At 40.0% G+C, this 22,063-nt stretch overlaps 1 protein-coding gene across 1 annotated transcript in view; it reads left to right on the plus strand.

Annotated features, from left to right (window-relative positions):
• The window catches only part of JAZF1 (JAZF zinc finger 1), a 200,605-nt gene that overhangs the window by 93,938 nt on the left and 84,604 nt on the right, over nucleotides 1-22,063 (plus strand). The window contains exon 2 of the mRNA XM_075745926.1: nucleotides 17,203-17,275. Coding sequence (XP_075602041.1) covers nucleotides 17,203-17,275 — 73 coding nt within the window. The remainder of the gene's footprint in view (nucleotides 1-17,202; nucleotides 17,276-22,063) is intronic.

The following is a 22,063-nucleotide window of genomic DNA, read 5'->3' on the forward strand; positions in this document are numbered from 1 at the left end:
GCAGGAATGCAGTTATATTGTGCTGATGCTGATATGCAGGTGTCTGTTGAACCTGGAGAAAGATTACGTTACTAGTTGGATTCTTTTATTAGTTTGTTTAGAAACAGCAAACCAAACAAGCTCTTCCTCTGAACAAGTACCCTTTTAATAGGCCTTACCTTTTAGTAAGTGTCTGATGGTAACATTTTAAGGAGTTTGGTTAAACTTCTAAAGCTATTTCTTGAGAAGAGAGAAACAGAGTACAAATGGGAAGCTATCTGCTGTTGCATGCAATAACATAATTGGAAAGGTGATGTTATTTTTATAATGTTATGTGCAATTATATTTGTAATATGATTATTGAAATATTTTTTGAGAAAGAATGTTATTTTTAAAGTTGAAAGTGTCTTTCTATAGACTTGTAGTCTTTTGCGGCCAAATTATTTAATGGTCTTTAGAGAATTTGAAAAAATTGTGTTTAAAAATAATTCCAACAAAGTAAGTAACAGCATAGCTGAATAAACATTGAGCCAAATTAATCAGAGTTTAAATTGTCCTTAAATTCAGCATCAGAACCTTTATCTACTAAGTGTCTCAATTTTATCTTATCCCTTAAATCATTTTGATAAATGTATGCTGTGCTTTTTATTTCATAATCAGCTGTTGATCAGAAGAGGAATGGTACAGAATAAAAATATTAAGATTTATTGCTATAATAATGGATAATGCTATCAACTTGTAACAGTTAATTGCTTTTTAATAGTAACAATAGTAGAATTTAGAAGGTACTAAACCATCACTTTAGGAAGTAATTTTTTTGACAGCAATTAAATGTAAAATTAGCAGCTGGCTGGTTTAGAGGAATGTGCATCTTTTCTTTGAGATACCACGAAAAGTGTATATATATGGTATATATGTATCACGTATATGTATATATATGTATATTTATGTATCACGATCTGAGAAGGCCTTGCTTGAGTTTTCAACACCACTGATTTTCTCCTTTCCCCCCTACCTGTTTCCAAGTTCTTCTTAATTGTAATTACTTATAATACATAAGAAGAGCAAAATAACTTATGTTTTGGTGATTCTGAATAATCCATTTTTCAAATGGCTACAGACTTGTAAGTACAATAAATTTAACAGTTTTGAAACAGAGCAGTACTACCTTTTGAAGTTGAACTGAGCTAAGTGAGGCATTACTTGTCTGCATCCTTGCATCAGAAATACACAATATTTCAAGCTCATGTGCAAAAATGAGTGAACTGATTTTCTTTGTGCATAATTTGATGCAAGGAGAAATTTTACTGTTTGTAGGAAATGTTCTCTTTTGTATCTTTTATCTTACCCTAACTTAATTAAAACAGATTTTTGACATATTGGTGCATGATTAGATTGCTTGATCCTCTTAAGTGTTCCTGAGCAGAAAAATGAGCTTTCTCTGCTGAGAAGCCTTCCTCAGCTTGACTTGTACGAACCTGGAGCACCACCTTCACCTGCCAAAAGTGCAATGCCCTTCTGTTGCTTTCTATTACATGAAACATTAAGGAAGTACAGACACTTCAGCTTACATGAATGTCAGAGAAAACTGTGGAAGATGAAGAATTGAATGTAGTTTTGTGAGAATTTTTAGTGAATAGTCTTCCTGTTGTCTTAATTGTAAATACGCGGGGTTTGGTGGTTTTTTTAATTATGGTAAGCTAACTTGGTATTCATTGGTGTGACTATTTGATTAATAATTCTATATTCAAATTCTGTGTGAGGGCAAAGAGAGTATTAGAATTTTAAAGGAATTGGTAACTTACTGCATTTGTGTTCACACTGGGAAATTAATTTTTATTTGTTGAACACAGCAGGTTTTTGATTGGGATAATTAAAAACAGAATGTGTAAGAACATGCCTTGGCCTTAAAACATCTTTTATTATTAAGTTCATTGATTTCCTTACATCTCTACTGAATGTCACCATTTTTAGGCTTACTGGAATTTATTTTCTATTTTAAACTGATCATTCCTCTTCCCCCCTCCCCCCACCTTAATTTTTCTTTCAAAGACATTGAGGCTTAGCTTAATTCAATCTGATTTGGGTTTTTTCTACATCAGAGCTATTGGAAGTAGAAAAATATCTCAGTACCTTTCTGTTTTGAAGAAATGACTGAAAAGAAATAGCTAGAGAGGGCTGACACAATATTTAAGCAGTGGGTAATATTATAACAGGAATGTTTTAATGGTACTGAGTGGCAATAAAGGCCGAGGCTGCTGTACGCACCTCTCTTCCGTGAAAGTGAACCAGCGTACCTGCCGTGTTCTTCAGGGAAGCCGTCTGGTGTACCCCGTTTCAAAACACGGTGGCCCACAGTCGCAGAGCTGGGGCCTTGCTGTGGCACTCGCAGTGCCTGGAGTTTCCGTGGCAGGTTGTCATGCTCGGGTTTCCTCTCAGTCGCTTGCTCTGACTGACTGCTCTGGCTCCCCTGACAGGAGTCAGGTGGTTGTGGTTGTTGTTATTGTTGTTATTTGTGGTACTTCCCTACCATCTATCCTGTCACCACTGACACAGAGCACCTGAGGAACTACGTGCGTGCCAGAAATGACAGGGAACACACCGCGGCTGCCGCCGGTGTCTTGTGAGGAGAAAACTGAGCTGGTGAGAAACGGCTTGAAAACCTTATTTCACCTATTGCGGCAGGTGAAATAAGGTGTGTCAAACCCTCCCCTCAGCGGCGCCCGGGAGGGGAAATGGCGGCGGGCGAGCGGCGCTAGCGGCCGGGGCTGGGCTGTCGGTGCCGCCACGAGGGGGCGTGGGGGGCCTGGCTCTTCTCGAGGCCGCGGCCTCCGCCGTCAGCGGAGCTGGGCGGGTGGCAGCGCCCTGCCTCTGCCTCTCGGTCTCTGCTGGCTGGGCGGGAGGGCCGCGCCGTGCTCCTCCTCCCTACATGGAAGCGCACGGCAGCTTTGCAAGACTGTGGTAAATCCAGTGCAAACCGATCCTTGTCGCTTTAGCGACCCGCTTCCTATGGTGTGTCTTTTCACATCGGAGCTGAATGTCTAGTTTCTCTTTAATCTTCTACTAAGGACTCGTACGAGGCGTTTCTTTGCGCTTGTGTCTCCCCGTGAAGGAGCGGCAGCTGGTGCCCGTTGTGGGAAGGGCGTTTCCCCTCTCTTGCTGGTTGGGTGAGGAGGTAAAAGCGATTTCTTTCAGTGAGTTACGGCTCTCCTCCCCTCCCGCTCCTGCGGGTGACACACCAGGGTGAGTCAGCCTGTGGAAATCTGCACTGGGTTTTTAATGATGAGGAAAAAGTAACTTGGCCACGCTAAAAACCTGAAGTTTTACCAAAGGAAACTGGCACAGCATTCCCTGGGACAGAAAATGTCTCCTTTTGTGCCTCCACAAGCCTTGGTGGTTGGGTAAGGGTGAAACCTCAGTTTTATCTTTGCGTTGTATCAGTTCAGGCTGTTGCGCTGAGACTGCAAATTACAGGATCCAGTTTCAGTTAAGCTGTGAGACTTCACCTCTTCCCTATTCTGCAGACTCTTGTCCTCTAGGACCTGGACCAAGGTGGCCAGATGTCATTCAGTGGAGGGCACCAAACTGCCTACCACTTTCGGCTTCCAGTGGCTGGAGATACTGGAACTGAGGTGATAACTTTAGTGCATGAAATAATCAATTTCCCCTTACTAGTTCTCAAGAGAAGATAATTTGAAATGCTTTCTCAAGAACAGATCTTCAAGGTACAAAAGCGCAGAGGATCTGCTCTGCTGTTTGTACTTAAGGGCAAACAGAATAGTCTTGTTGCTAAAGTTTGGTGGTTAACAGCACTTTAAAATTTTCTTCCATACCAGTCTGTGTCATCCCAATGATTAAGTGTTAGAGTTTTAAAAGGTGCAGTTTGGGATAACTATTTTTATGTAGGTTCATTGTTAATTTGTTTGCAGAGAAGTAGATTTTTTTGTCTCACGGTAGTGCACAAATGTGAACTTGATATTTTTCAGTGATGATGTCCTCCTCTTAGAAAGAGGGACACCCTCGTTCTCCCCTGCTCCATGCAAGAAATGTACTGATATAAGGGGGGTGTGTGTTTCTTGTCACCTGCAGGGTAAGCTTGTTGCTAGATGTTTCATGCATAGCACTGGTGACAAACATGGAGTTGCTCATAGTCTTGGATAAGGCACATTGGTGGTAAAATTATTTCCAGTGAAATAAAACAATAAAATTGTGTAAGACACGGTATGTCCAAATTAATTTTGGAAAAGAGATTTCAGGAAATAAAGGTTATCTGAGCACCTGGCATTCTTGCGCAGCTGGTTCCCATCCTTGCTCCACCAGCCTCTTGCTCCACCAGGCATGGTTGCCATCTTCTGGAGGGAGCTTCTCTTGGCTAACACTAAGTAATGATTCCTTCTGCCTTACAAGAAATTGCTTAGTTTTGTGCATTCCCTGTTCCTGTCAGCAGGAGGTAAAAATGAGGAATCCAGTCTGTCTCCTACAAGACTGTGCAAAGTAGTACTCCAGAAGATAAAATTCTTATAGGAATTTTAGTGACTCACAGGAAAAATACGTATTGTTTCCTTCTAATACAACCCTCCCTCAAAAAATAAACCAAAAAACGCTGCAACCACTCTTTGCAGAGGAGTGAAGACATTGTAAATAACTTACAGTAAAAAGCTTTCCTTTTTGATTCCTGGTAAAGATGAAGAGCTTTAATTTGTGAAATACGAGCTGTGCTGCTTATAGCGGTTCATTTTAGTGTTTCCAGCCAAAATTAGAAGTGGCCTGTTTTCAATGACACTTGAAAATTTAGTAGTATGTTGATAGTCTGAAATGGAGATCTTCTGACATTGCAAATGAAATATGTGCCACTGCAGTTAAGTTGTGGTTTAGCTGGCCGTGGAGTTGGGATATAATCATATTATTTTAACTCCTGGAGATCATTACTACTTTGGGAAATAAAACCCTCAAGCATCAGAACTGTCAAGATACATATTTTGAACTTTTATTTAAAGTAATACTAGGTTTTATTTATTTTGGAATGTTTAGCTACGTTTTCATTATTAAAACTAGATGAGAACAAGGGTTTGAGTATTTGAGTAATAATAATAATAAAAAGGCAAAGCACAAACCTATAAATTTTCAATTTTTTTAATAGTAAAAATAGCTGTTTTGAAATAACTGCTTGCTTTATGCAAAACTGTTTATCCTAGAATATGGATTTAAGCGTGTACTCACCTCACATACTTGATTTGAAAAAGCACAGACTTGTGGTTTATGTAAAGATTGCTCTTTTACTACTATTTACCAGGTTTTGCCCCAGTACGGCCAAACCTCCCAATGGATTTGCCCAGGCCAGGCCTGGGTTCTCATAGAAACCCACTAACCTCAACCCTCAATCAATCCATTGCCAGCTCCAAAAATTATTTCCTCATAATTTTGGCAAAATGCTGAATGCAAGATGAATGCTCCTCATTTTTCTTTTTTTATCAGCTTCCAAACATAGTGCGTAATGATGTGTATGACCTTAGAGAGTGGAGAAGTGTGTGAATTTTGGAAACTGAGGTTTTCAACTGAACACCTAGAAAACCTGCGTGCAGGGCTGTGTCTGTGTTGGAAAGCACTCCCCAGGCCCTTTTTCTCCTTTCTCTCCAGTCTTGGCAGCGCTGGGAGTGAAAAATGCTTTCCCTGACAGGCATCCCCATACCCACTTGCTCATGGGGGCTCACAGCTGTGCTGGCAGAGTGTATTTATTGGCGTCATGTGTCATCTGGGGAGGTGATGCAACTATGTCAATATCAGAAGTCCTTTTGATGCGCTCTTGCTCTGTCCCCGTTAGAGGGCTCTGCCAACATAGTTGTGGTGTTGTCACTCGTGTAGAGGGCACTGAGTTTAGTCAGGACCTACAAAAGTGATTTTCCTTCCAATAAGGAAATTTTTCTGAGGGAGCTGATTTCCAATGCATCAGATGCTCTAGACAAGATAAGATACGAGAGCTTGCCTGAATTAATCTGATTCCAAAAGATTCGTGCTGGTGTGTGTGTTTGGGGGCGGTGCTGCATGCCATGAAGCTGGTTTTATCATTGTTTCAGTATAGAATAATACCCCTAAATTTTGGACTTCTTTTTATTTTAATTAATTTTGGAGATCTTCCCTAATTCAGGTGAATTAAAGGTGAGTGCCTTTCCACAGTATATGAATTTTTAAAATTCTCAGACAAAAGAAACATCATAGCATGGTGAGGGATAAAAATACTCATTTCATTATTGAAATGGGGTTATTTTAGAGATTACTAATAATACATGTTATGTCCTGTATGCTTGACTGTTAAGTGAAAATGGACCTTTTTGTTTTAACACTCTCAGTGGCACCTCATGAGATTGTTTGACTTGAATTAAATGTTGGGAAATTCTGTGAAAATGGCATTCTAATTTTTCTCTATTTCAAGCTTCATTAAGTATATTTGCACTTAGAATTTGCAAGCAAGATGTTAACATTTCAAATGGTTAAAAATGGGACACATCTCAGAATTTAAAAAATAAACCAAAATGAAGTAGCAGCAGACTATTCTCCCTCCCCACCCCCCTCTAAGGGACCTTTCCAGTACTCTGCTGGTCTCCTGTTGATTTGATTAATGAATATTTTACCTATTAAAAATAACCATTAATTATTGCATTTGGCTGCAGCAATAATTGTATGTTTCAAATAAAAACTAATTAACATAGTAAGTGGAAAAGCATCACGGCACATGAAGTGTGCTTGCAGTTCACTACATCTGAAAGATCATGAGATGCCTATTTGACATTTGTAGCTCTGCAGGTAGTTACCAGCAATTATATTCCATTTGAAGAGAAAATAAGTATCTGATTTACAGCAGTACTTTTTATATTCTGAGACATGAGCTACTGAGAATATTATAAGGATGTCAGCAGTTCACAGTGATATTCTCTTAGTGAATTACAGTTATACCCCCTACGCAGCTCCCTGCTTCGTAGTTGCTGCTGGAGTTTTGTGTGGGTTTTTGGAGGAGAGGGCACATGGCAGATGGCTTAAAAACTGGTTGTTCAGGTGCCATCCCTTCGGCCAGAGACAAGCACAGGATGTAGGTGGTAGCCTGTTTTTAGCTGAGCCGGAGGTCTGAGGAGGTCCACTTGGACCAGGCTGTATCTCTGATTGGCACCACTTCTAATGGGACCAGCAAAGGCCACAGGTTGAATTTCTCTGCTAAGAGAGGATGCTAGTACAGCTCGCCTGCCAGAGTGAAGGGGTTTGGGAAAGTGATGAGAATGCAGGGTGGTACACAAGAGAGCTCGCACACTTTGTAAGGATGGGAAGGGAGCTGTGATGTTCTTCACAGGCTGCATGTGATCTTTAAACTTCCCACTGAGAACGCTTACAGTATATGATATTCCCCCCCCCCTTTTTTTTTTTTAAATCTTTTAAATAAAGAATTTCACAAATTCTGCACTTGGTTTACAGTACTGTAAGTTGGTGTAAAACAAGAAAGCAACTCTTAGGGCAAACTCAGGCAAGTTCTGGTCAACCAGATTGCCCCACTGAGGAACAAAGGAACAGATCAGTTGCTTGGATCTGTCCACCACCTCTTGGTTATCCTAGCATGTTTGATACTATTCAACCTTGATTAATGCAAATTGTTTTGGGGACAGAGGAATGGAGAGTTCTTTTAATTTTTGGCAAGGGAAAACTTTTCTTAAGGCAGTAGATTGTAATAAGGACTACAAGAGTAGCAAAGTAATATATTTTCAAATAAACAGATGAAAGCATGACTAAGTTGATCAAGTGTTTGGGTTGAGAACTTCTGTCCTGTTCTTACTTGTGTGTTGTGTTATTTATATATAATATATGGCACTGGAAAGTTATGCACACTCTCATTTTTCACTTTAATTGCCTATTTGAAGACAGCGTGACAGATCCAAAGGTTGCTTTCAGCAACTGAGGAGCACCGTGGTCACTTACTAGTGTGCAATGATTGACTTAATTGTGGAAATTAGGACATTTTAAAGATTCAGGATCTATGATTGGACTCCATGCATTCGTTCTCTTTTCTGATGTCCATATCTGAAATATCTTTTTGTTACATACGGTTATATCACAATTTTATTTTTTTTAAAATGAAAGATACTTTTCAGAAGATTTACAAATCCTTGTGTTTACATTTACTTGGCTATTTGGTTTTTAAATTAAAAACTGAAAATGTTGTATGATCTCAGTTGTGTTGCTGAGCTACCATTTTAACCTGAAATCCTTTTTAGTAATTATGCATTAAATTAGTACATGTGAAGCTGTAATCAGAACCCTATTTGGCTGGGCAATGGGAGCGAAGGGATGGCCGTTACTTCTAAGAGATCACAGTCTGAATTAAATAGTTGCAGCTTGCAAGGATGAAACAGGATTGCTCAGTAATAGTGTTATATTAAAAAATGTTCTACTTTGCTGTGAGACCAAAGCACAGATTTGTTTCTGTGTCGGTTATATGAAATGGATAAGGGAAGGGCAACTGACGTCATCTACCTGGACTTGTGCAAGGCATTTGACACTGTCCCGCACAACATCCTTGTCTCTAAATTGGAGAGATATGGATTCGATGGATGGACCACTCGGTGGATAAGGAATTGGCTGGATGGTTGCACTCAAAGAGTTGTGGTCAACGGCTCAATGTCCAAGTGGAGAACGGTGACGAGTGGTGTCCCTCAGGGGGCGGTACTGGGACCGGCACTGTTCAACATCTTTGTCAGCAACATGGACAGTGGGATCGAGTGCATCCTTAGCAAGTTTGCCGACGACACCAAGCTGTGTGGTGTGGTCGACACGCTGGAGGGAAGGGATGCCATCCAGAGGGACCTTGACAGGCTGGAGAGATGGGCCTGTGCGAACCGCATGAAGTTCAACAAGGCCAACTGCAAGGTCGGCACAATCCCAAGCACAGCTATAGGCTGGACGAGGAATGGATTGAAAGCAGCCCCGAGGAGAAGGACTTGGGGGTATTGATTGATGAGAAGCTCAACACGAGCCGGCAGTGTGCACTTGCAGCCCAGAAAGCCAACCGTGTCCTGGGCTGCATCAAAAGAGGTGTGACCAGCAGGTCGAGGGAGGTGATCCTGCCCCTTTACTCCGCTCTTGTGAGACCCCACCTGGAGTACTGCGTCCAGCTCTGGGGGCCCCAGTACATTGAGCTGTTGGAGCGAGTCCAGAGGAGGGCCACGAAGCTGATTGAAGGGATGGAGCACCTCTCCTGTGAGGACAGGCTGAGAGAGTTGGGATTGTTCAGCCTGGAGAAAAGGCAGCTCCAGGGAGATCTAATTGCAGCTTACCAGTACCTGAAGGGAGCCTACAGGAAAGATGGTGAGGGACTGTTTATCAGGGAGTGGAGTGACAGGACAAGGGGTAATGGGTTTAAACTAAATGAAGGTACATTTAGATTAGATGTTAGAAAGAAATTCTTCACTGTGAGGGTGGTGAGGCACTGGAACAGGTTGCCCAGAGAGGTTGTGGATGCCCCCTCCCTGGAAGTGTTTAAGACCAGGTTGGATGAGGCTTTGGGCAATGTGGTGTAGTGGAGGGTGTCCCTGCCCGCAGCAGGGGGGTTGGAACTAGATGATCTTTAAGGTCCCTTCCAACCCAAACCATTCTATGATTCTATGAAATACCATATATTACCTTATCACCCAGCAAGATACTATTTTCTCATACGAGAAAGCTCTGAGTTCTTTTGTGTCTCAGAGTTTGTGTTAGAAAATGGAGCTTGATATGGTCTGCTTCATGTGGTCTGCAGCAGTGAACGGATGCTGTTGGTTGTGGTGTTCTTGGAGGGTTTTGTGCTTTAATTTTTAGGCAGGCTGCTTTTGAACTTCTGTGACCCCTTTTTATACACGGTCCCTCTTGCAGTGATGTCCTCTGACTGCTTCTTACAGGTTCTGCAGTCATAACACTCAGTAGAGGTAAAATGCTGGAGTGGTGTCCCTGGGATCAGGGTGTGTTTCCTATGAAGAGGTAGTTTTTACAAATTCCCATTTTCTTCAGGAACTTACATGGAGACTGCCTCACTTCCTTGTGAGAGGTGCCTATGTGAAGAGGCTAGTGTGTGCTAAACTAGGGTGTTAAGTCAGCCGATGCCTTCCAGCTGCCTGTGTGTGCATTCCCAGTATATACTTGTTGGCTTTTTTTCCTGAGGCAGCCTTCATTTAAGTAAAACTTCTGTTTGATACTTCTTTTTGCTAACCACTTGCCTGTATGCATAATACATAATTTGCAGTTGTTAAGATTAATGCTAGCTTTTTTGTGCTTGCGGGCTCTAGGAGAGGTCCGCAGTAGTTTAAAATTTGGACTGTGACCTATGATGCTTTACCTTGTCTTTGAACTCTGTTATCCTTCTGCAGTAATGCAGCAAATGCAATCAATCAGTTGCTGAATACGAAGTAAGCAGGTCTGGTTTGAGCAGCAGCAGAGTGCCAGTAGAGCACTGTCAGCCCGATAGAGCTGTCTCCCAGTGGGCCAAAAAGACTGCTGTTTCGTGATCTTCTTGTGATATTTATGTGGCCTGTGTCTTTCAGGGTTTTTTTTTTTTTTTTTCCATGGCTTCATGTACTTGTGAGCAATTTGACAAGGGAAATAAACTGTTTGCAGCTGAGAAACTTTTGCAACTCTGAGATAGACCAAATGGAGAATTTTGTACTAAAACAATATCCTGAAGCCTCTAATGTTCACTGAAACGGTGAAAGTTGAAATAAATACGGTGTCATCTTGTTTGTATTTGCCTGAATGTAGCTTTCTTAGTCATCTATTTAATGAGAGCTTAATCTGGAAATGTAGAAGAGTTTGTTGTCCAGTCTGTTTCATACATTTTGATAAGTCCATCTCTGTGGTATTTAACACCTTGATCTTGGAAAGAACGTAAACTTGTGTGTAAATATTAAAGGTGTTCTGGAAGTCAGGTAGGTTTAAAACTCTTGCAGAATCGTATCCTCCAATATTCTGCCTTTGAAGTGTACAGCATCTACATTCTTTTTTCTTTTTCTATTAAAGACTTAATTAGGGGACTGTGTTAATATCTCTAAATCATAGTTGTCTGTAGTGTTATTCTTTAAATTCATAAGACCCCCTGAATAACACTGCATTTGGAATTGAAACTGTGAAGTTCATAATGGCTTCCTTGTAATGGAGGTTTTGCATGGGGAACAGTTTCCAGTAACATTGAATTTATCTGTTCCTGGCTTTTTAAGCTACATCCATGTAAGAACAATAGCGGACTTTTGAGGAAGCCAACAGAAATGTTTGCCTTGGCATCATTAGTGAAGCGAGCTAGTTTCAAGGGAAGTGTAGGTTTTAATTAACTAGCTGAGCTGACTTATATCAGCCAGTTTCAAGGCCAAGTGAAATACAAGACAGGCACTCTGTGAACCTGGTGGTGGGCGAGCGGAACATGTGTACGGATGTTCTGACAAAGCCAGTTGTGAGTCTGGGGAACCTCTGCGTTGGCAGTTCACCTGAGTGAACTTGCACAAAAAAGTGTGATTGTCATAAACATCTCCAAGTGACTTGGGAGATAGATCATACTGTAAGTCCTTGTAAATATGAGGATTTGCGCTTTTAAAAATCCTTTGCAGGGCCATTATTTTCTTAACATTTGAGGCATTTTTTTTTACTCTTTTTGAGATTAAACAGAAACAACATCCTTGGGTTGGCAAGGGGAGTTTTGTCTTTTTACTTTTGTTGCAACTATTTTGCTTAAGTAATGGCATGGCTGATGATAGAAGACATGTTTTTCAAACCTAAGTCTTTTTAAGATATGGTTACAGCTACAAAAAAATCTAACAGTCCAGTCACTTCATTTGTATGTGAACAGGGATTCATATGTCCTTCTTTAGGTACCTGGGCTCTTGTCAATCTTGACTTCAACTTCAGCTGGTTAAGTGGTGGCATAGTGGGATAAAAGCAGCACTGGCCACTTCGTATCCAAGATGTTGAAGAGTAGTTTAAATTTTACTTCCTCTAAGTCATTATTTTTTCTTCTGAGACTATTGTTACCACTTCGCTAGTGGTAGTGACCTTTCCTAGTCCCAGTAAGAAGAAAACTTGCAGTTGTTAAATAACGCCACTGAAATTTGTTAGCACTTTTCTGTGTGTCCTTTATTAAGGTGGAAAGTGATTTTTCACAGTGATTTAAATGTAGGGACTTCATGAAAGTGAAGTTCTCATGTGAATTTGCTTATGATAACTTTCTTGTATCTTGTAGGGCATAACTTACTGCTCCATTATATAATAATGAAGATGTGGCATGCATTTTTGTGCAGAAATACTCATGTAGAACAAAGTTATGTAATTGATGAAGACTGTACTTAGGGTGTGTATGCCTTTTTTATTATTTGATCTTTTTGAAATACTTCAGGTTAGGATTTTGCAGTGTTTTCAAGCTGCAAATTATTTCTGCATATAGTGAGGTGATTTAGTAATCATAGGTTGGTTCAGTAGTCAGTGATTCATTTTGTTAGAACATGCTCCACAGAAAATGCCTCGCTTCATCTCAGCAGTTCAAAGATGGCACAGCGCAATTTATGGTCTTTGCCTTAATTACACACTCATACTACAGGAAAGCTGGAGAGGGACTGTTTACAAGAGCATGTAGTGATAGGACAAGAGATAATGGCCTTAAGCTGAAGGAGAGTAGATTTAGATCAGATATTGGGAAGAAATAATTCTCTATGAGGGTGGTGAGACACTGGAACAGGTTGCCCAGAGAAGCTGTGGATGCCCCCTCCCTGGAAGTGTTCAAGGCCAGGTTGGATGGGGCTTTGGGCAACGTGGTCTAGTGGAGGGTGTCCCTGCCCATGGCAGGGGGGTTGGAACTAGATGATCTTTAAGGTCCCTTCCAACCCAAACTATTCTGTGGTTCTATGATTCTACTTGTCTGGTTGCTCAGAATGAAACAGGTTGTGGATGTGAGAAATTGGAGGTGTCTAATCCTATAGATGATTAGTTGAGTAACTCTAGTGGATGTTAGCACCCACATTTCAGTCTTTTACTAGTGAGGTGGTCAGACCCAAAACAAAACCCTGGGGTAGTTCATATGAAATCAAAATTTTATTTTAATAACATTTCATTAAAGGAAAAGAGAAAAAAATAGGGTTTCAAAAATCTAACACCATAGTAAAATAAGAGGACATAGCTAAAAAACCCTCACAACGTTACAGAAAGTACGTAGTGCTTTTCTTCTTCCCACTGTGGAATGAAATCAGTGGAACATAATGCTTATGAGAAGAGACAAGTAATGAAGGCAGCTTAATGTACAGTGGGTGGCAATTTGTTCTACCAGATTTAAAGTGTTACAGCGAAACTAATGAAGTAGCGAGTCTTCAGTAGCCCATGTTAATTCAAGAAGAGAGGGTAACTAGTTAAAGTAATGCTAATCAACCAGTCCCTTCAAAATCTGTAGTTGGTTTTGTGTTTGTGCTGTCTGGATATTTTTCTTATAAGAAAGAGGGCTCAGATCAGTCCTAGTTTGTACTGCTTAAATACTTTTCAAGAAAAAGATTTGTCATCTGTGAGTGTTTAATGCATTATAGGTGTCTGTTTGGAAACTATTTAGGCTACTTTTGGCTGACTTTGACCAGCCTATGCAAGTTTGAAGAAACATTTACTAAACATTTAACATTACACAGGGCCATTTTGTGAGATTGACAACAGATTTTTTGCCTCCCCTGCTCGTCATCCCCGAGTCAGATAGTTCAGAGTGTTGGCTGATATGTAACGTTCTGGTCAGTGGGGTAACACGTGTTTGGAGACTGTGTCTTTGGGCAGCATGTGTGGTGTTAGAAAATGGTGCTAGTGTCTGTATGAATGTGCTTAAGTGTGAGAGAAGCAGAGCACTGGTAGTCCAGACTTGAAGGTTCAGCGTCAGGGAATACTGCTACTTAATCTCACTGTAGTTGTGTTTGCTAGCTTTTAAAAAAAAGCTTCCTCCTTCCTTCTTTCCTTCCTTCCAAGCCTGGGATGGTTGTGGTCTTTTTGTAGTTGTTAGCAATAATGCATATTCACCCCGTGCTCAAAAGTGTGCTAACTAACTCCAAGAAAGTAAGTTGGGACTGTCTAAATTGGAAATAAGATACAATGTGGGGGGAAGTCAGAGGCCACAGGGAAGAGGGCAGTCTTGGGAAAGAATGGTATATATGTTCGGTCCTGTGGTACAAGAGTGAACAAGTGGTTATAGACATCTCCATGTGATTTTTAACTTGTTCATATGTTGGGACATTTTGAGGGGAGAGGCCCAAGCAGCATCACAGCGAACAGGAGAGAGCGATGGGAAGCAGGACGAGTAGCAAGAACTGGGGTTGGGAAGGGGCAGGAGAGAGGTTGGGCAAAGGATGAGGAAGAGGGAATGGAGGCAGGGAGGAATGGACCGGTGGCATTTTAAGACAGTTTAGAAAAAAAGCTGCTGGTGGTGAGTAAACCGTATATGTGCCTTGGATAGCAAGGCTGTGCAGGTTTTAGGTGGGTGCAGTGGAGCTGCTGGTGCAGCCTTTGTGCCCCTCTGCCTGGGGATGGGCTGTACTGGTGCTGCGTGGCTACTGGCACCAATGGCACAGCTGGCCTGGTCTCTGCTCTTTTCTCCTCTTCTCTGAGGGCTATGCAGTGACCCCAGCATAAGTTTCTGTGCTTTCTTTTTATCTTCTGTTACTATAGCTTGGGAAGAGCAATAATATCCAACAGTGTTATGTGTAGTTCCTGCTACAGTGCAGAAGTGAATGTGACGTTCTCATGACTGGCAACCCAGTAGCTGGTTGCAAGAAGAATAAAAATGTGTCAAGCATTTTGAGTGCTAAATGCATACAAGATTTTCTCAACTACTTCCTGCATTATTTTTTGGTAGAATTGGAATATGCAACACAACACACGTCAAGTCTGATACATGGAGGGAGAAGGGATAGATACACTGAATAGAGACTGTGTGCAGTGCGTTCCTTGTGCATCAGGCAGTTCCTACTGTGAGATGGGACTCTGTGCAGATGCCAGCAGGCGAATTTCTCTGTGCTTTGATAACACACTCTTACAAAAGTTATGGGGCTTTTTGGTTTTGTCTTTGCATTTTCATCTTCAGCTGGTGTTATGGTGAGCCACTGGGAAGCAGCAGAAGGGTGGTGGGCTCTTCATTAGAGTTTTCCCTTGTCCTCTCCCACAGATATGTGCAGCACTCTGAGACGTAAACCAGACCCAATTTTGTCTGCTTCAGTCACGGAAACTGTTGTTTATAGATGGAGGTTAATCCCATTTAAGAACTGGATTAGCAAAGATGTAGTCATTTAACCACAGATACCTAAATTTGGGTTAAGGCAGTTCTGAGATAGTCCTGGCTGGGATTAATGCTCTGCAGACATTCTGGATTGAGACAGTTTCATGGCAGGCTGTGCACCACGGAGGTGTAAATCTAACGAAGCTCACCATGACAGCAGTTGTATGCTTGGCCACCTAAATGACTGTGGGTTTTGTAGAAACAAAGGCAAGTAAAAGATCTTTGGTGTTGCATGAACCTAACTTCTTCAGAGAAGTGAATTATAAAGATAACATGGAAGATAGCTGCTGCTTTGCTGTCTTTGATTAGCTTAATACAGCGTGTGGTGTGCTGGTAATTACTGCAGAATTTCCCCAAGCACCAGCAAGATCTGCTCCTTTCAAGGATAACGGGCTTGGGGTTGCTGGTCGGGTTGGCACTTGTGCTTGTATCCCTCTTCTCTGAACTTCCTTAAAGGTACTTATCTCTTAAGGGGAACATATCGACAAAGGCATGTTAGCAAATCCTGGAGCCTGAGCTTTGCAAATGTAGGAAGATTAGGATCGGTCTGAGCTTTGAGGGAGTGGGAACAGGGGATTCCTTGCTCACTGAATAAAGGCATTATCTGCTTCGGGCAGTGGTGTGACAAATGCACCTACCTCAAGCACAGTCCCCATTGAGTTCAGTTAAAAATCTTCCTTCAGGCAGGGCAGCAGAGAGAGATTTCAAAATAATTGTGTTACGTTTTAAAAACAAAACAAACCCCACAAAACCTACCAGAAGCAACTGATCAAGTCAAACAAATGTGGCTATCAATATAATTTTTAAGATTAACAATGCTTAAAACTGTAGGATGAAGAACAATCCAAAATAGCAGTTTTGCTTGGAGTTCCTCTCCCCCCTCCCCCCATCACAAAGTAGATGCTTCTCAGAAATAGGAGGTGGAAAGCAGCAATGTTATGGGGAGCCATTTAGTAAAAGCAGTTTGTATTCTTTCTAGTTAAAATGCAGAAGTTGCACCCAGAATTGCTTTTAAAGTAATGCATAAAATAGGTTGTTAATGACTACGTAGTAATCTGCACAGGAATGATGCACATTTTCCATTGGGAACTTTTGAAGTCTGTTTATGCTCAGTTCCTAAACGTGCATTTCTACATAGGGCAAGGCTGTATCTGAAACCTCAAAATAATCTTTTTATCTTTTTTTTTTTTTTTTTTTTTTTTTTTGGTATAAGAACACTGCATAGACTATGGACTCCCTTGGTTTTGGTTTCAGAAATTTAAACCAAGACTACTTCTTTGTTAGATAAAAGCAAAACTTAACTGAAAAGGACAATGAAAACAGTGATTCAAAACATATTTTTTCATTTGAGTGAGAAAGTTAGCACTCGAAGGAATTTAATTGTGTTTGCTTCAGGGCTTTTGGTGGGCAATGCTCTGCTTGGCAAGTGGTTTGTTTCAAGTGCATTTTTGTATGACTTTTCTGATTGAGAGCTCCAGAAAATAATCTGTAGAGAAGGGAGAAAGCAAAACTCAGAGATACAGAAGAGTGTCAAGTTCCAGCTTAAAAGATCTAATCACTCTTGAAACATCTCAAAATGTGTCAATCATATTTAGAAAATGCTACATTAAAAAAAGAAGGCTTGATCCTTTGAACACTGTAAATCATGGAAAGCAGTGAAAATTAATATTTATGAGGGGGATTGTGAAAGCTTGTGTGACAGTTGGAAATTACTTCACTGTTGATGTTTCAAATTCTTGTGTAAAGTAATGCAATACTGTGTTTATGAATGAATGAACAAATGATTGTGCTGTGCTAAGCATACTCTATATGGATAAACTGGGCTGAGCTATTTTATATCTTTTGTCTTCACCTATGTTACTTTGCAGTATACAGTCCTCTATGTTTCAGTGTAAATATAGGAAACTCAATTCAGTGTATGTATTTTTTTATTCCAGATACAGACCCACGTGTATTAGAGAAACAAGAACTTCAGCAGCCAACCTATGTTGCTTTAAGTTACATTAACAGGTAAGTGTGGTTATTTTTCAGGTATAACTGATCTTGGTATGCACTATATATATATATATATATATGCATATGCCAAAATGGTATGCTTATGTATGCATTCTGTTTTGTTTCATGTTATATGACACTACGATAACACCTGTTTTGGAATGACAATTTAATTAAAATTTGACTAAATTTTTAATCACTTTTATGTAGGGCACAAATAGCCCTTACACTGTAATGTTCAAATACTTCAGGAACGAGGTTTTAACCGTTTATGTTTAAGCTCAGTCTTGTGTAAAACAAGGTAACTTGTCTTTGCTTAACTTTCTACTTTGTTGTACTCCACACAAGTGAGTGGTGAAAGATTTTTTTTTTTTTCCAATCAAAAGTGAAATTTAACTGGTAATAGTCCAATATGTAAGAGAATTTTTTACAGTAGTTAGGAAGTTTTTCAGCCACAGTGTGTATCTTTACAAATCTTGCTTACCAGCCCTATATAACCTAAAACCTGAAAAAATTAAGAAATTAAACAAATTTTTAAAGCATTTATCTAAATAACAGAGCCTTGGCTTTTCAGTTATTGATTGATGGCAGAAGTGAAACCTCCGGAGTACTCCAGCATGGAGGAATGGAAAGGGCTGCTCGTGTCTCAGGCTGTGTTAGGGTAAAGAGCAACCTGAGAGCTGCTCCCTATTTTCCCTCTCACCTAAGCACATCGCAGAATTCAGTGAAGGTAGCTCAGATAATTTTTCCTCTGGGAGGAGAGTGACCCAAGAGCATGCTGCATGGAAGGAAAAGATGGCAAGGTTTGTGCAGTTGTGGTGCCCCTTTTTCAGTATGTTTGCCAAACTGTCTTCTAATCCTAAATGAACACTGTACAGGAAGTGTAACTCCTCATTTAAACCCCTTTTTCCTGTTCTAGGTAAATCAGCATGCTACTATTCTGGGATTATTTTGCCTTCTTTTATATCAAACTGGTTTTGTGATCAGGTATACTGTGGCTGAAAGTTCCAGTTAGTAGCATTTTGGACATTTATTTCTCGGAAAATATTCTGTATGGGATTATTGGCTTTTATATATGGACATCAGTTTCCTTTTGTATCTTTGCTGTCTAGAGGATGAGATACAAGTCAAAAGCCTGGAAGATTAACCCAAAATTTAATTCAGGATAGACTGAGTTGATTCAAACTCTCATGGGTCATACAGAATGCAAAATTTTTTTTCTAATTCTACTTCATGTTATAAATGGAAAGCCTCCCCCAAACCCCGAACTTTTTTGAACACAGAATCCACCATTTGGCTTTGTATAATATTTGCTGTAGAGATAGTGTGTTGGGGAGGGGGCGGGGGAGAAGACGACGACTTTGTGGTGTGAAAGTAAGAAGGGGTGTTCACTTGGTAAGATGACTACATTTTCTCCTCTACATGAGACTATGATGATTAAGAATAGCTGGTATTAACATGATTTCCTTCTTGGCAACTAACTCCTGTTCTTCCTGGAGACAGTCGTACCCTTTAAAGCATATTTTGAAATTAAGCATGACCCTTTTTTAACACTTACTTCTGTTGATCTCATTTAATGTATAAAACGTCTTTTTTTTTCAATATGTAGGCTTGGTATGTTGCTGTGTATGTTGGTATGTTTCCCTCTTTCCATTATATACTTGGGCGTTTTCTCTTGCTGCTTCTGTGGTTATTTTACTTAATGTGAGGGAGGGGAAAGTTTTTTTGAAAATTAGGGAAAAGCTGTTTTAAGACCACAAAGTGCCATGGGACTTGATTGTCCAATTTGGAATCAGACTACTTTTAAAGTAGTTTGAAAGTGATACCTCATGTAGATTTCATGATTTTGGTACCCTTTTTAACATAGTTCTGTGTGACTGAGACAGTTTTAGTTATCACTACATGTTTTGTCCAAACTTTCTTACCCTTTCAATTCTGAGAAATAATTCTGCAGAACTGAATTCGGTTGTTCTTATAGTAAAACCCAATCTGAATTGACTCTTATTTAAACCAGCTGCTATTTAATTGCTCTTTCAATTGTATTTTAGTTTTTTCCAAAGTGCTGATGTCTTTCATTGAACCACCTGCTCTATGCAGCTCAAGCTCTTGAGGGAGCAGCAATATCCATTACACTATGAGACATGCCTTTCTATTTCCCACTACATATGCCAGAGCCGAGTTCTGCTTTGTTGTCCCAAGCTATGAACTCAGATTTTGTAGCCTAATACATGTCATAAACATGTTGCATACTGTTAGATATCAAACACCAGATACTGCTGCACTTTTTTTAAACCCATGCTTTTATGGTTTCCAAGTGGAACTGAACTTAGCTCGGTTCCTGCTGCGAGTTCCAGACCTTAAAACAATCTTCCTCAGGTTTGTATATTCAATATGTTCTGTGTGGGCCATACGCTCCCGTGGAGCCTGGGAAAATAGGGACTTCTGGTTCTCAGGGACTGTCAAAATTGTAGAAGATGTACACTTAATATATGTTGTGGTAGAAAGATTAAGTGGATGTGCTTTATGCTCTGTCGTATGGTGGCCATTATAAGCTAAAACAAAACAAATCATAAATCTGAGTTATCTGGGTTGATAGCTGGGAGGATAAAGTATCAGTAAAGCAGATAGTAGAGACAGAAGGGTACAGGAGTCTTTGTTTCCAACCTGAAACACACTCTTGTTTCCATTTCTCTTCTACTCCTGGTTATTTTCTCAGGCATATTAATACAGCAATATTGTATGTGCCTTTAAGTTCTGAAACAGTCTTCAGATTGTGGACGTCTGAATCTATAAGGCTCCATCTCTTTTTCTCTGCTGGAGATTTACTGCCATTACAGCCTTTGGTAACTACACACAGATGCAGCTTCCATAGCGTGTGATCCTCATGTAAACAGATAACATTCCTTTTAAAACCGGTGGAGAAATATAAATTGTAGGTCATAATGGTTATTATCGCTACATCAAACACTTGTACCAGGCACTGACTGAATTGCCACAAATCCTTTTCTCAAAGTTTAGTGTAGCCTTAATGCAGTCCCCAGTATTGATGATTGTTCCATACTTACTTTCCGTTTGCTTTCTCAGAAGTCAGAATTGGAGTCAGTAAGGCACACTACTGCCAGAGTAGATGCGGTTCATGTGCTTCCATCCTACAAATACAGGAGTGGTTTGTCTGCAAGGAGTTCAATGGTGCTACTACAGGAATGGGACATTGGCTGTGATCTGTCAGGAGTAGTTGCAAATGAGCACTTGGGCCAACATTCTCCAGTACTTCTTAGAGGTATTTCCCTTGTGTATGGGTCAAGACACCTTTATATTTTGTATTACGTTGAAATACAGTGATTAATGGCAATAATTAGTATGCTTATAGTACTACTTAGATACAGTATTTATTGCTTTAAGTTAATTAACGTGACTGAATTTTCCTTGGTGTTTATTGGAACCTACATAGTGCTGTTTGTGCCTCTGAGTCTGTGGGTCTGGGACTTTGGTGGTGATGGTTCTCAAGTTTGCTGTATTACTGTGGAATGTGAAGCCCTGGTGTTGCAGCATACTGTCAAGGTTTTTAGGTTTGTGCAGTCTAATGGAGAGAGACTCCTCAGTATTTGCATATTCTAAAATTTCTTTAATATGGATACTGCTGGTTACCTGTTAGTGATGAAAGCAGCTGTTGTGGCAACAGGTTGTTTTTTTAAAAAACACCAAGCAAAACAGATAATCTCAGCATTATTAACACAAGTGAGAATGCAACAGAGGCATATAAATACTCCCTCTGGCTAAAAAAGATAATATTAAAAAAATGCTAAAAATAAAAAGCTTTGATTCCGAAAGTTAATGAAAAATGCTTTAAAATTAAGTTTTAAAGGAGGTATTTCAACTTTGAGATGGTAAGTACTAGAAATAGGAAGAAAGCATAATTTATTGGAGTAAATTCCTTTCACCTTGAAAATGGACGGTGGGAAGTCCCATAGTAGCTTGTATTATTGGAAGCATATGCTGTAAACAGAACAATTAATGTGCGTTTAATGCTGTTTCTATAAAATAAATTTTCCTTAGATACAGAAATTTCTTTGATTAAAAATTTTTCATAATGGTGGAGAAAAAAAGGAAACTAGAATGCACCTATAACTGAAAATAAGCTGCCTTAATTACATAGTGTTTCTACTGCAAATCACATAATAGTTATATTAGGAAAACATTGAAAGCAAAGACTATTGTAATCTTAAAATCTTTAAAAAGCTACCAAAATACTTGTAATTACAATAATCCTAGGTTCTTTTTTAACAGTAGTTTTCTATTGATAATTGAGATCAAAGAAGAAAGGTCATATAATAAAATAGGTTTTAAGCATCTATCCTGCAAGCAGTTACAGCACACTGGGGTGAACGTTTTCAGTGTTGCCTGTGGGCAGTCTGTTGAATGAGGCTGTCGAATGTCTATAAAGTGTATTCTGCTGCACAACTGGAAGCACAAATGAAGCCTGTGATCAAAACTGGATGGCATTCTTAGGTGAATAGTCCAAGATTGCCCTTGCACATCTCTGAGCCAGTCCTAATATCTCTGTTCCTCACTCCAGATTTTATTTTTAACAAGCAAGATTTTGCCTCACTGTTACCATTATAAATTCCTGCAGGCTCCAGGCTTCTCCCCCCATTTCCCTTTCCTCTCAATGGTCATTGACTTCTCAAGAACAAATTTCTCAACTCTGCTTCCTTTTTTAATACCACTAGAAGTAAAATCAATCATTTCTGTGAGCGTATACATTTGTGAAAGGAATTAATTACATGTAAAGTTTTAACCACT

Source organism: Balearica regulorum, chromosome 2 (assembly GCF_011004875.1).
Source record: "Balearica regulorum gibbericeps isolate bBalReg1 chromosome 2, bBalReg1.pri, whole genome shotgun sequence".
Lineage (NCBI taxonomy): Eukaryota > Metazoa > Chordata > Aves > Gruiformes > Gruidae > Balearica > Balearica regulorum.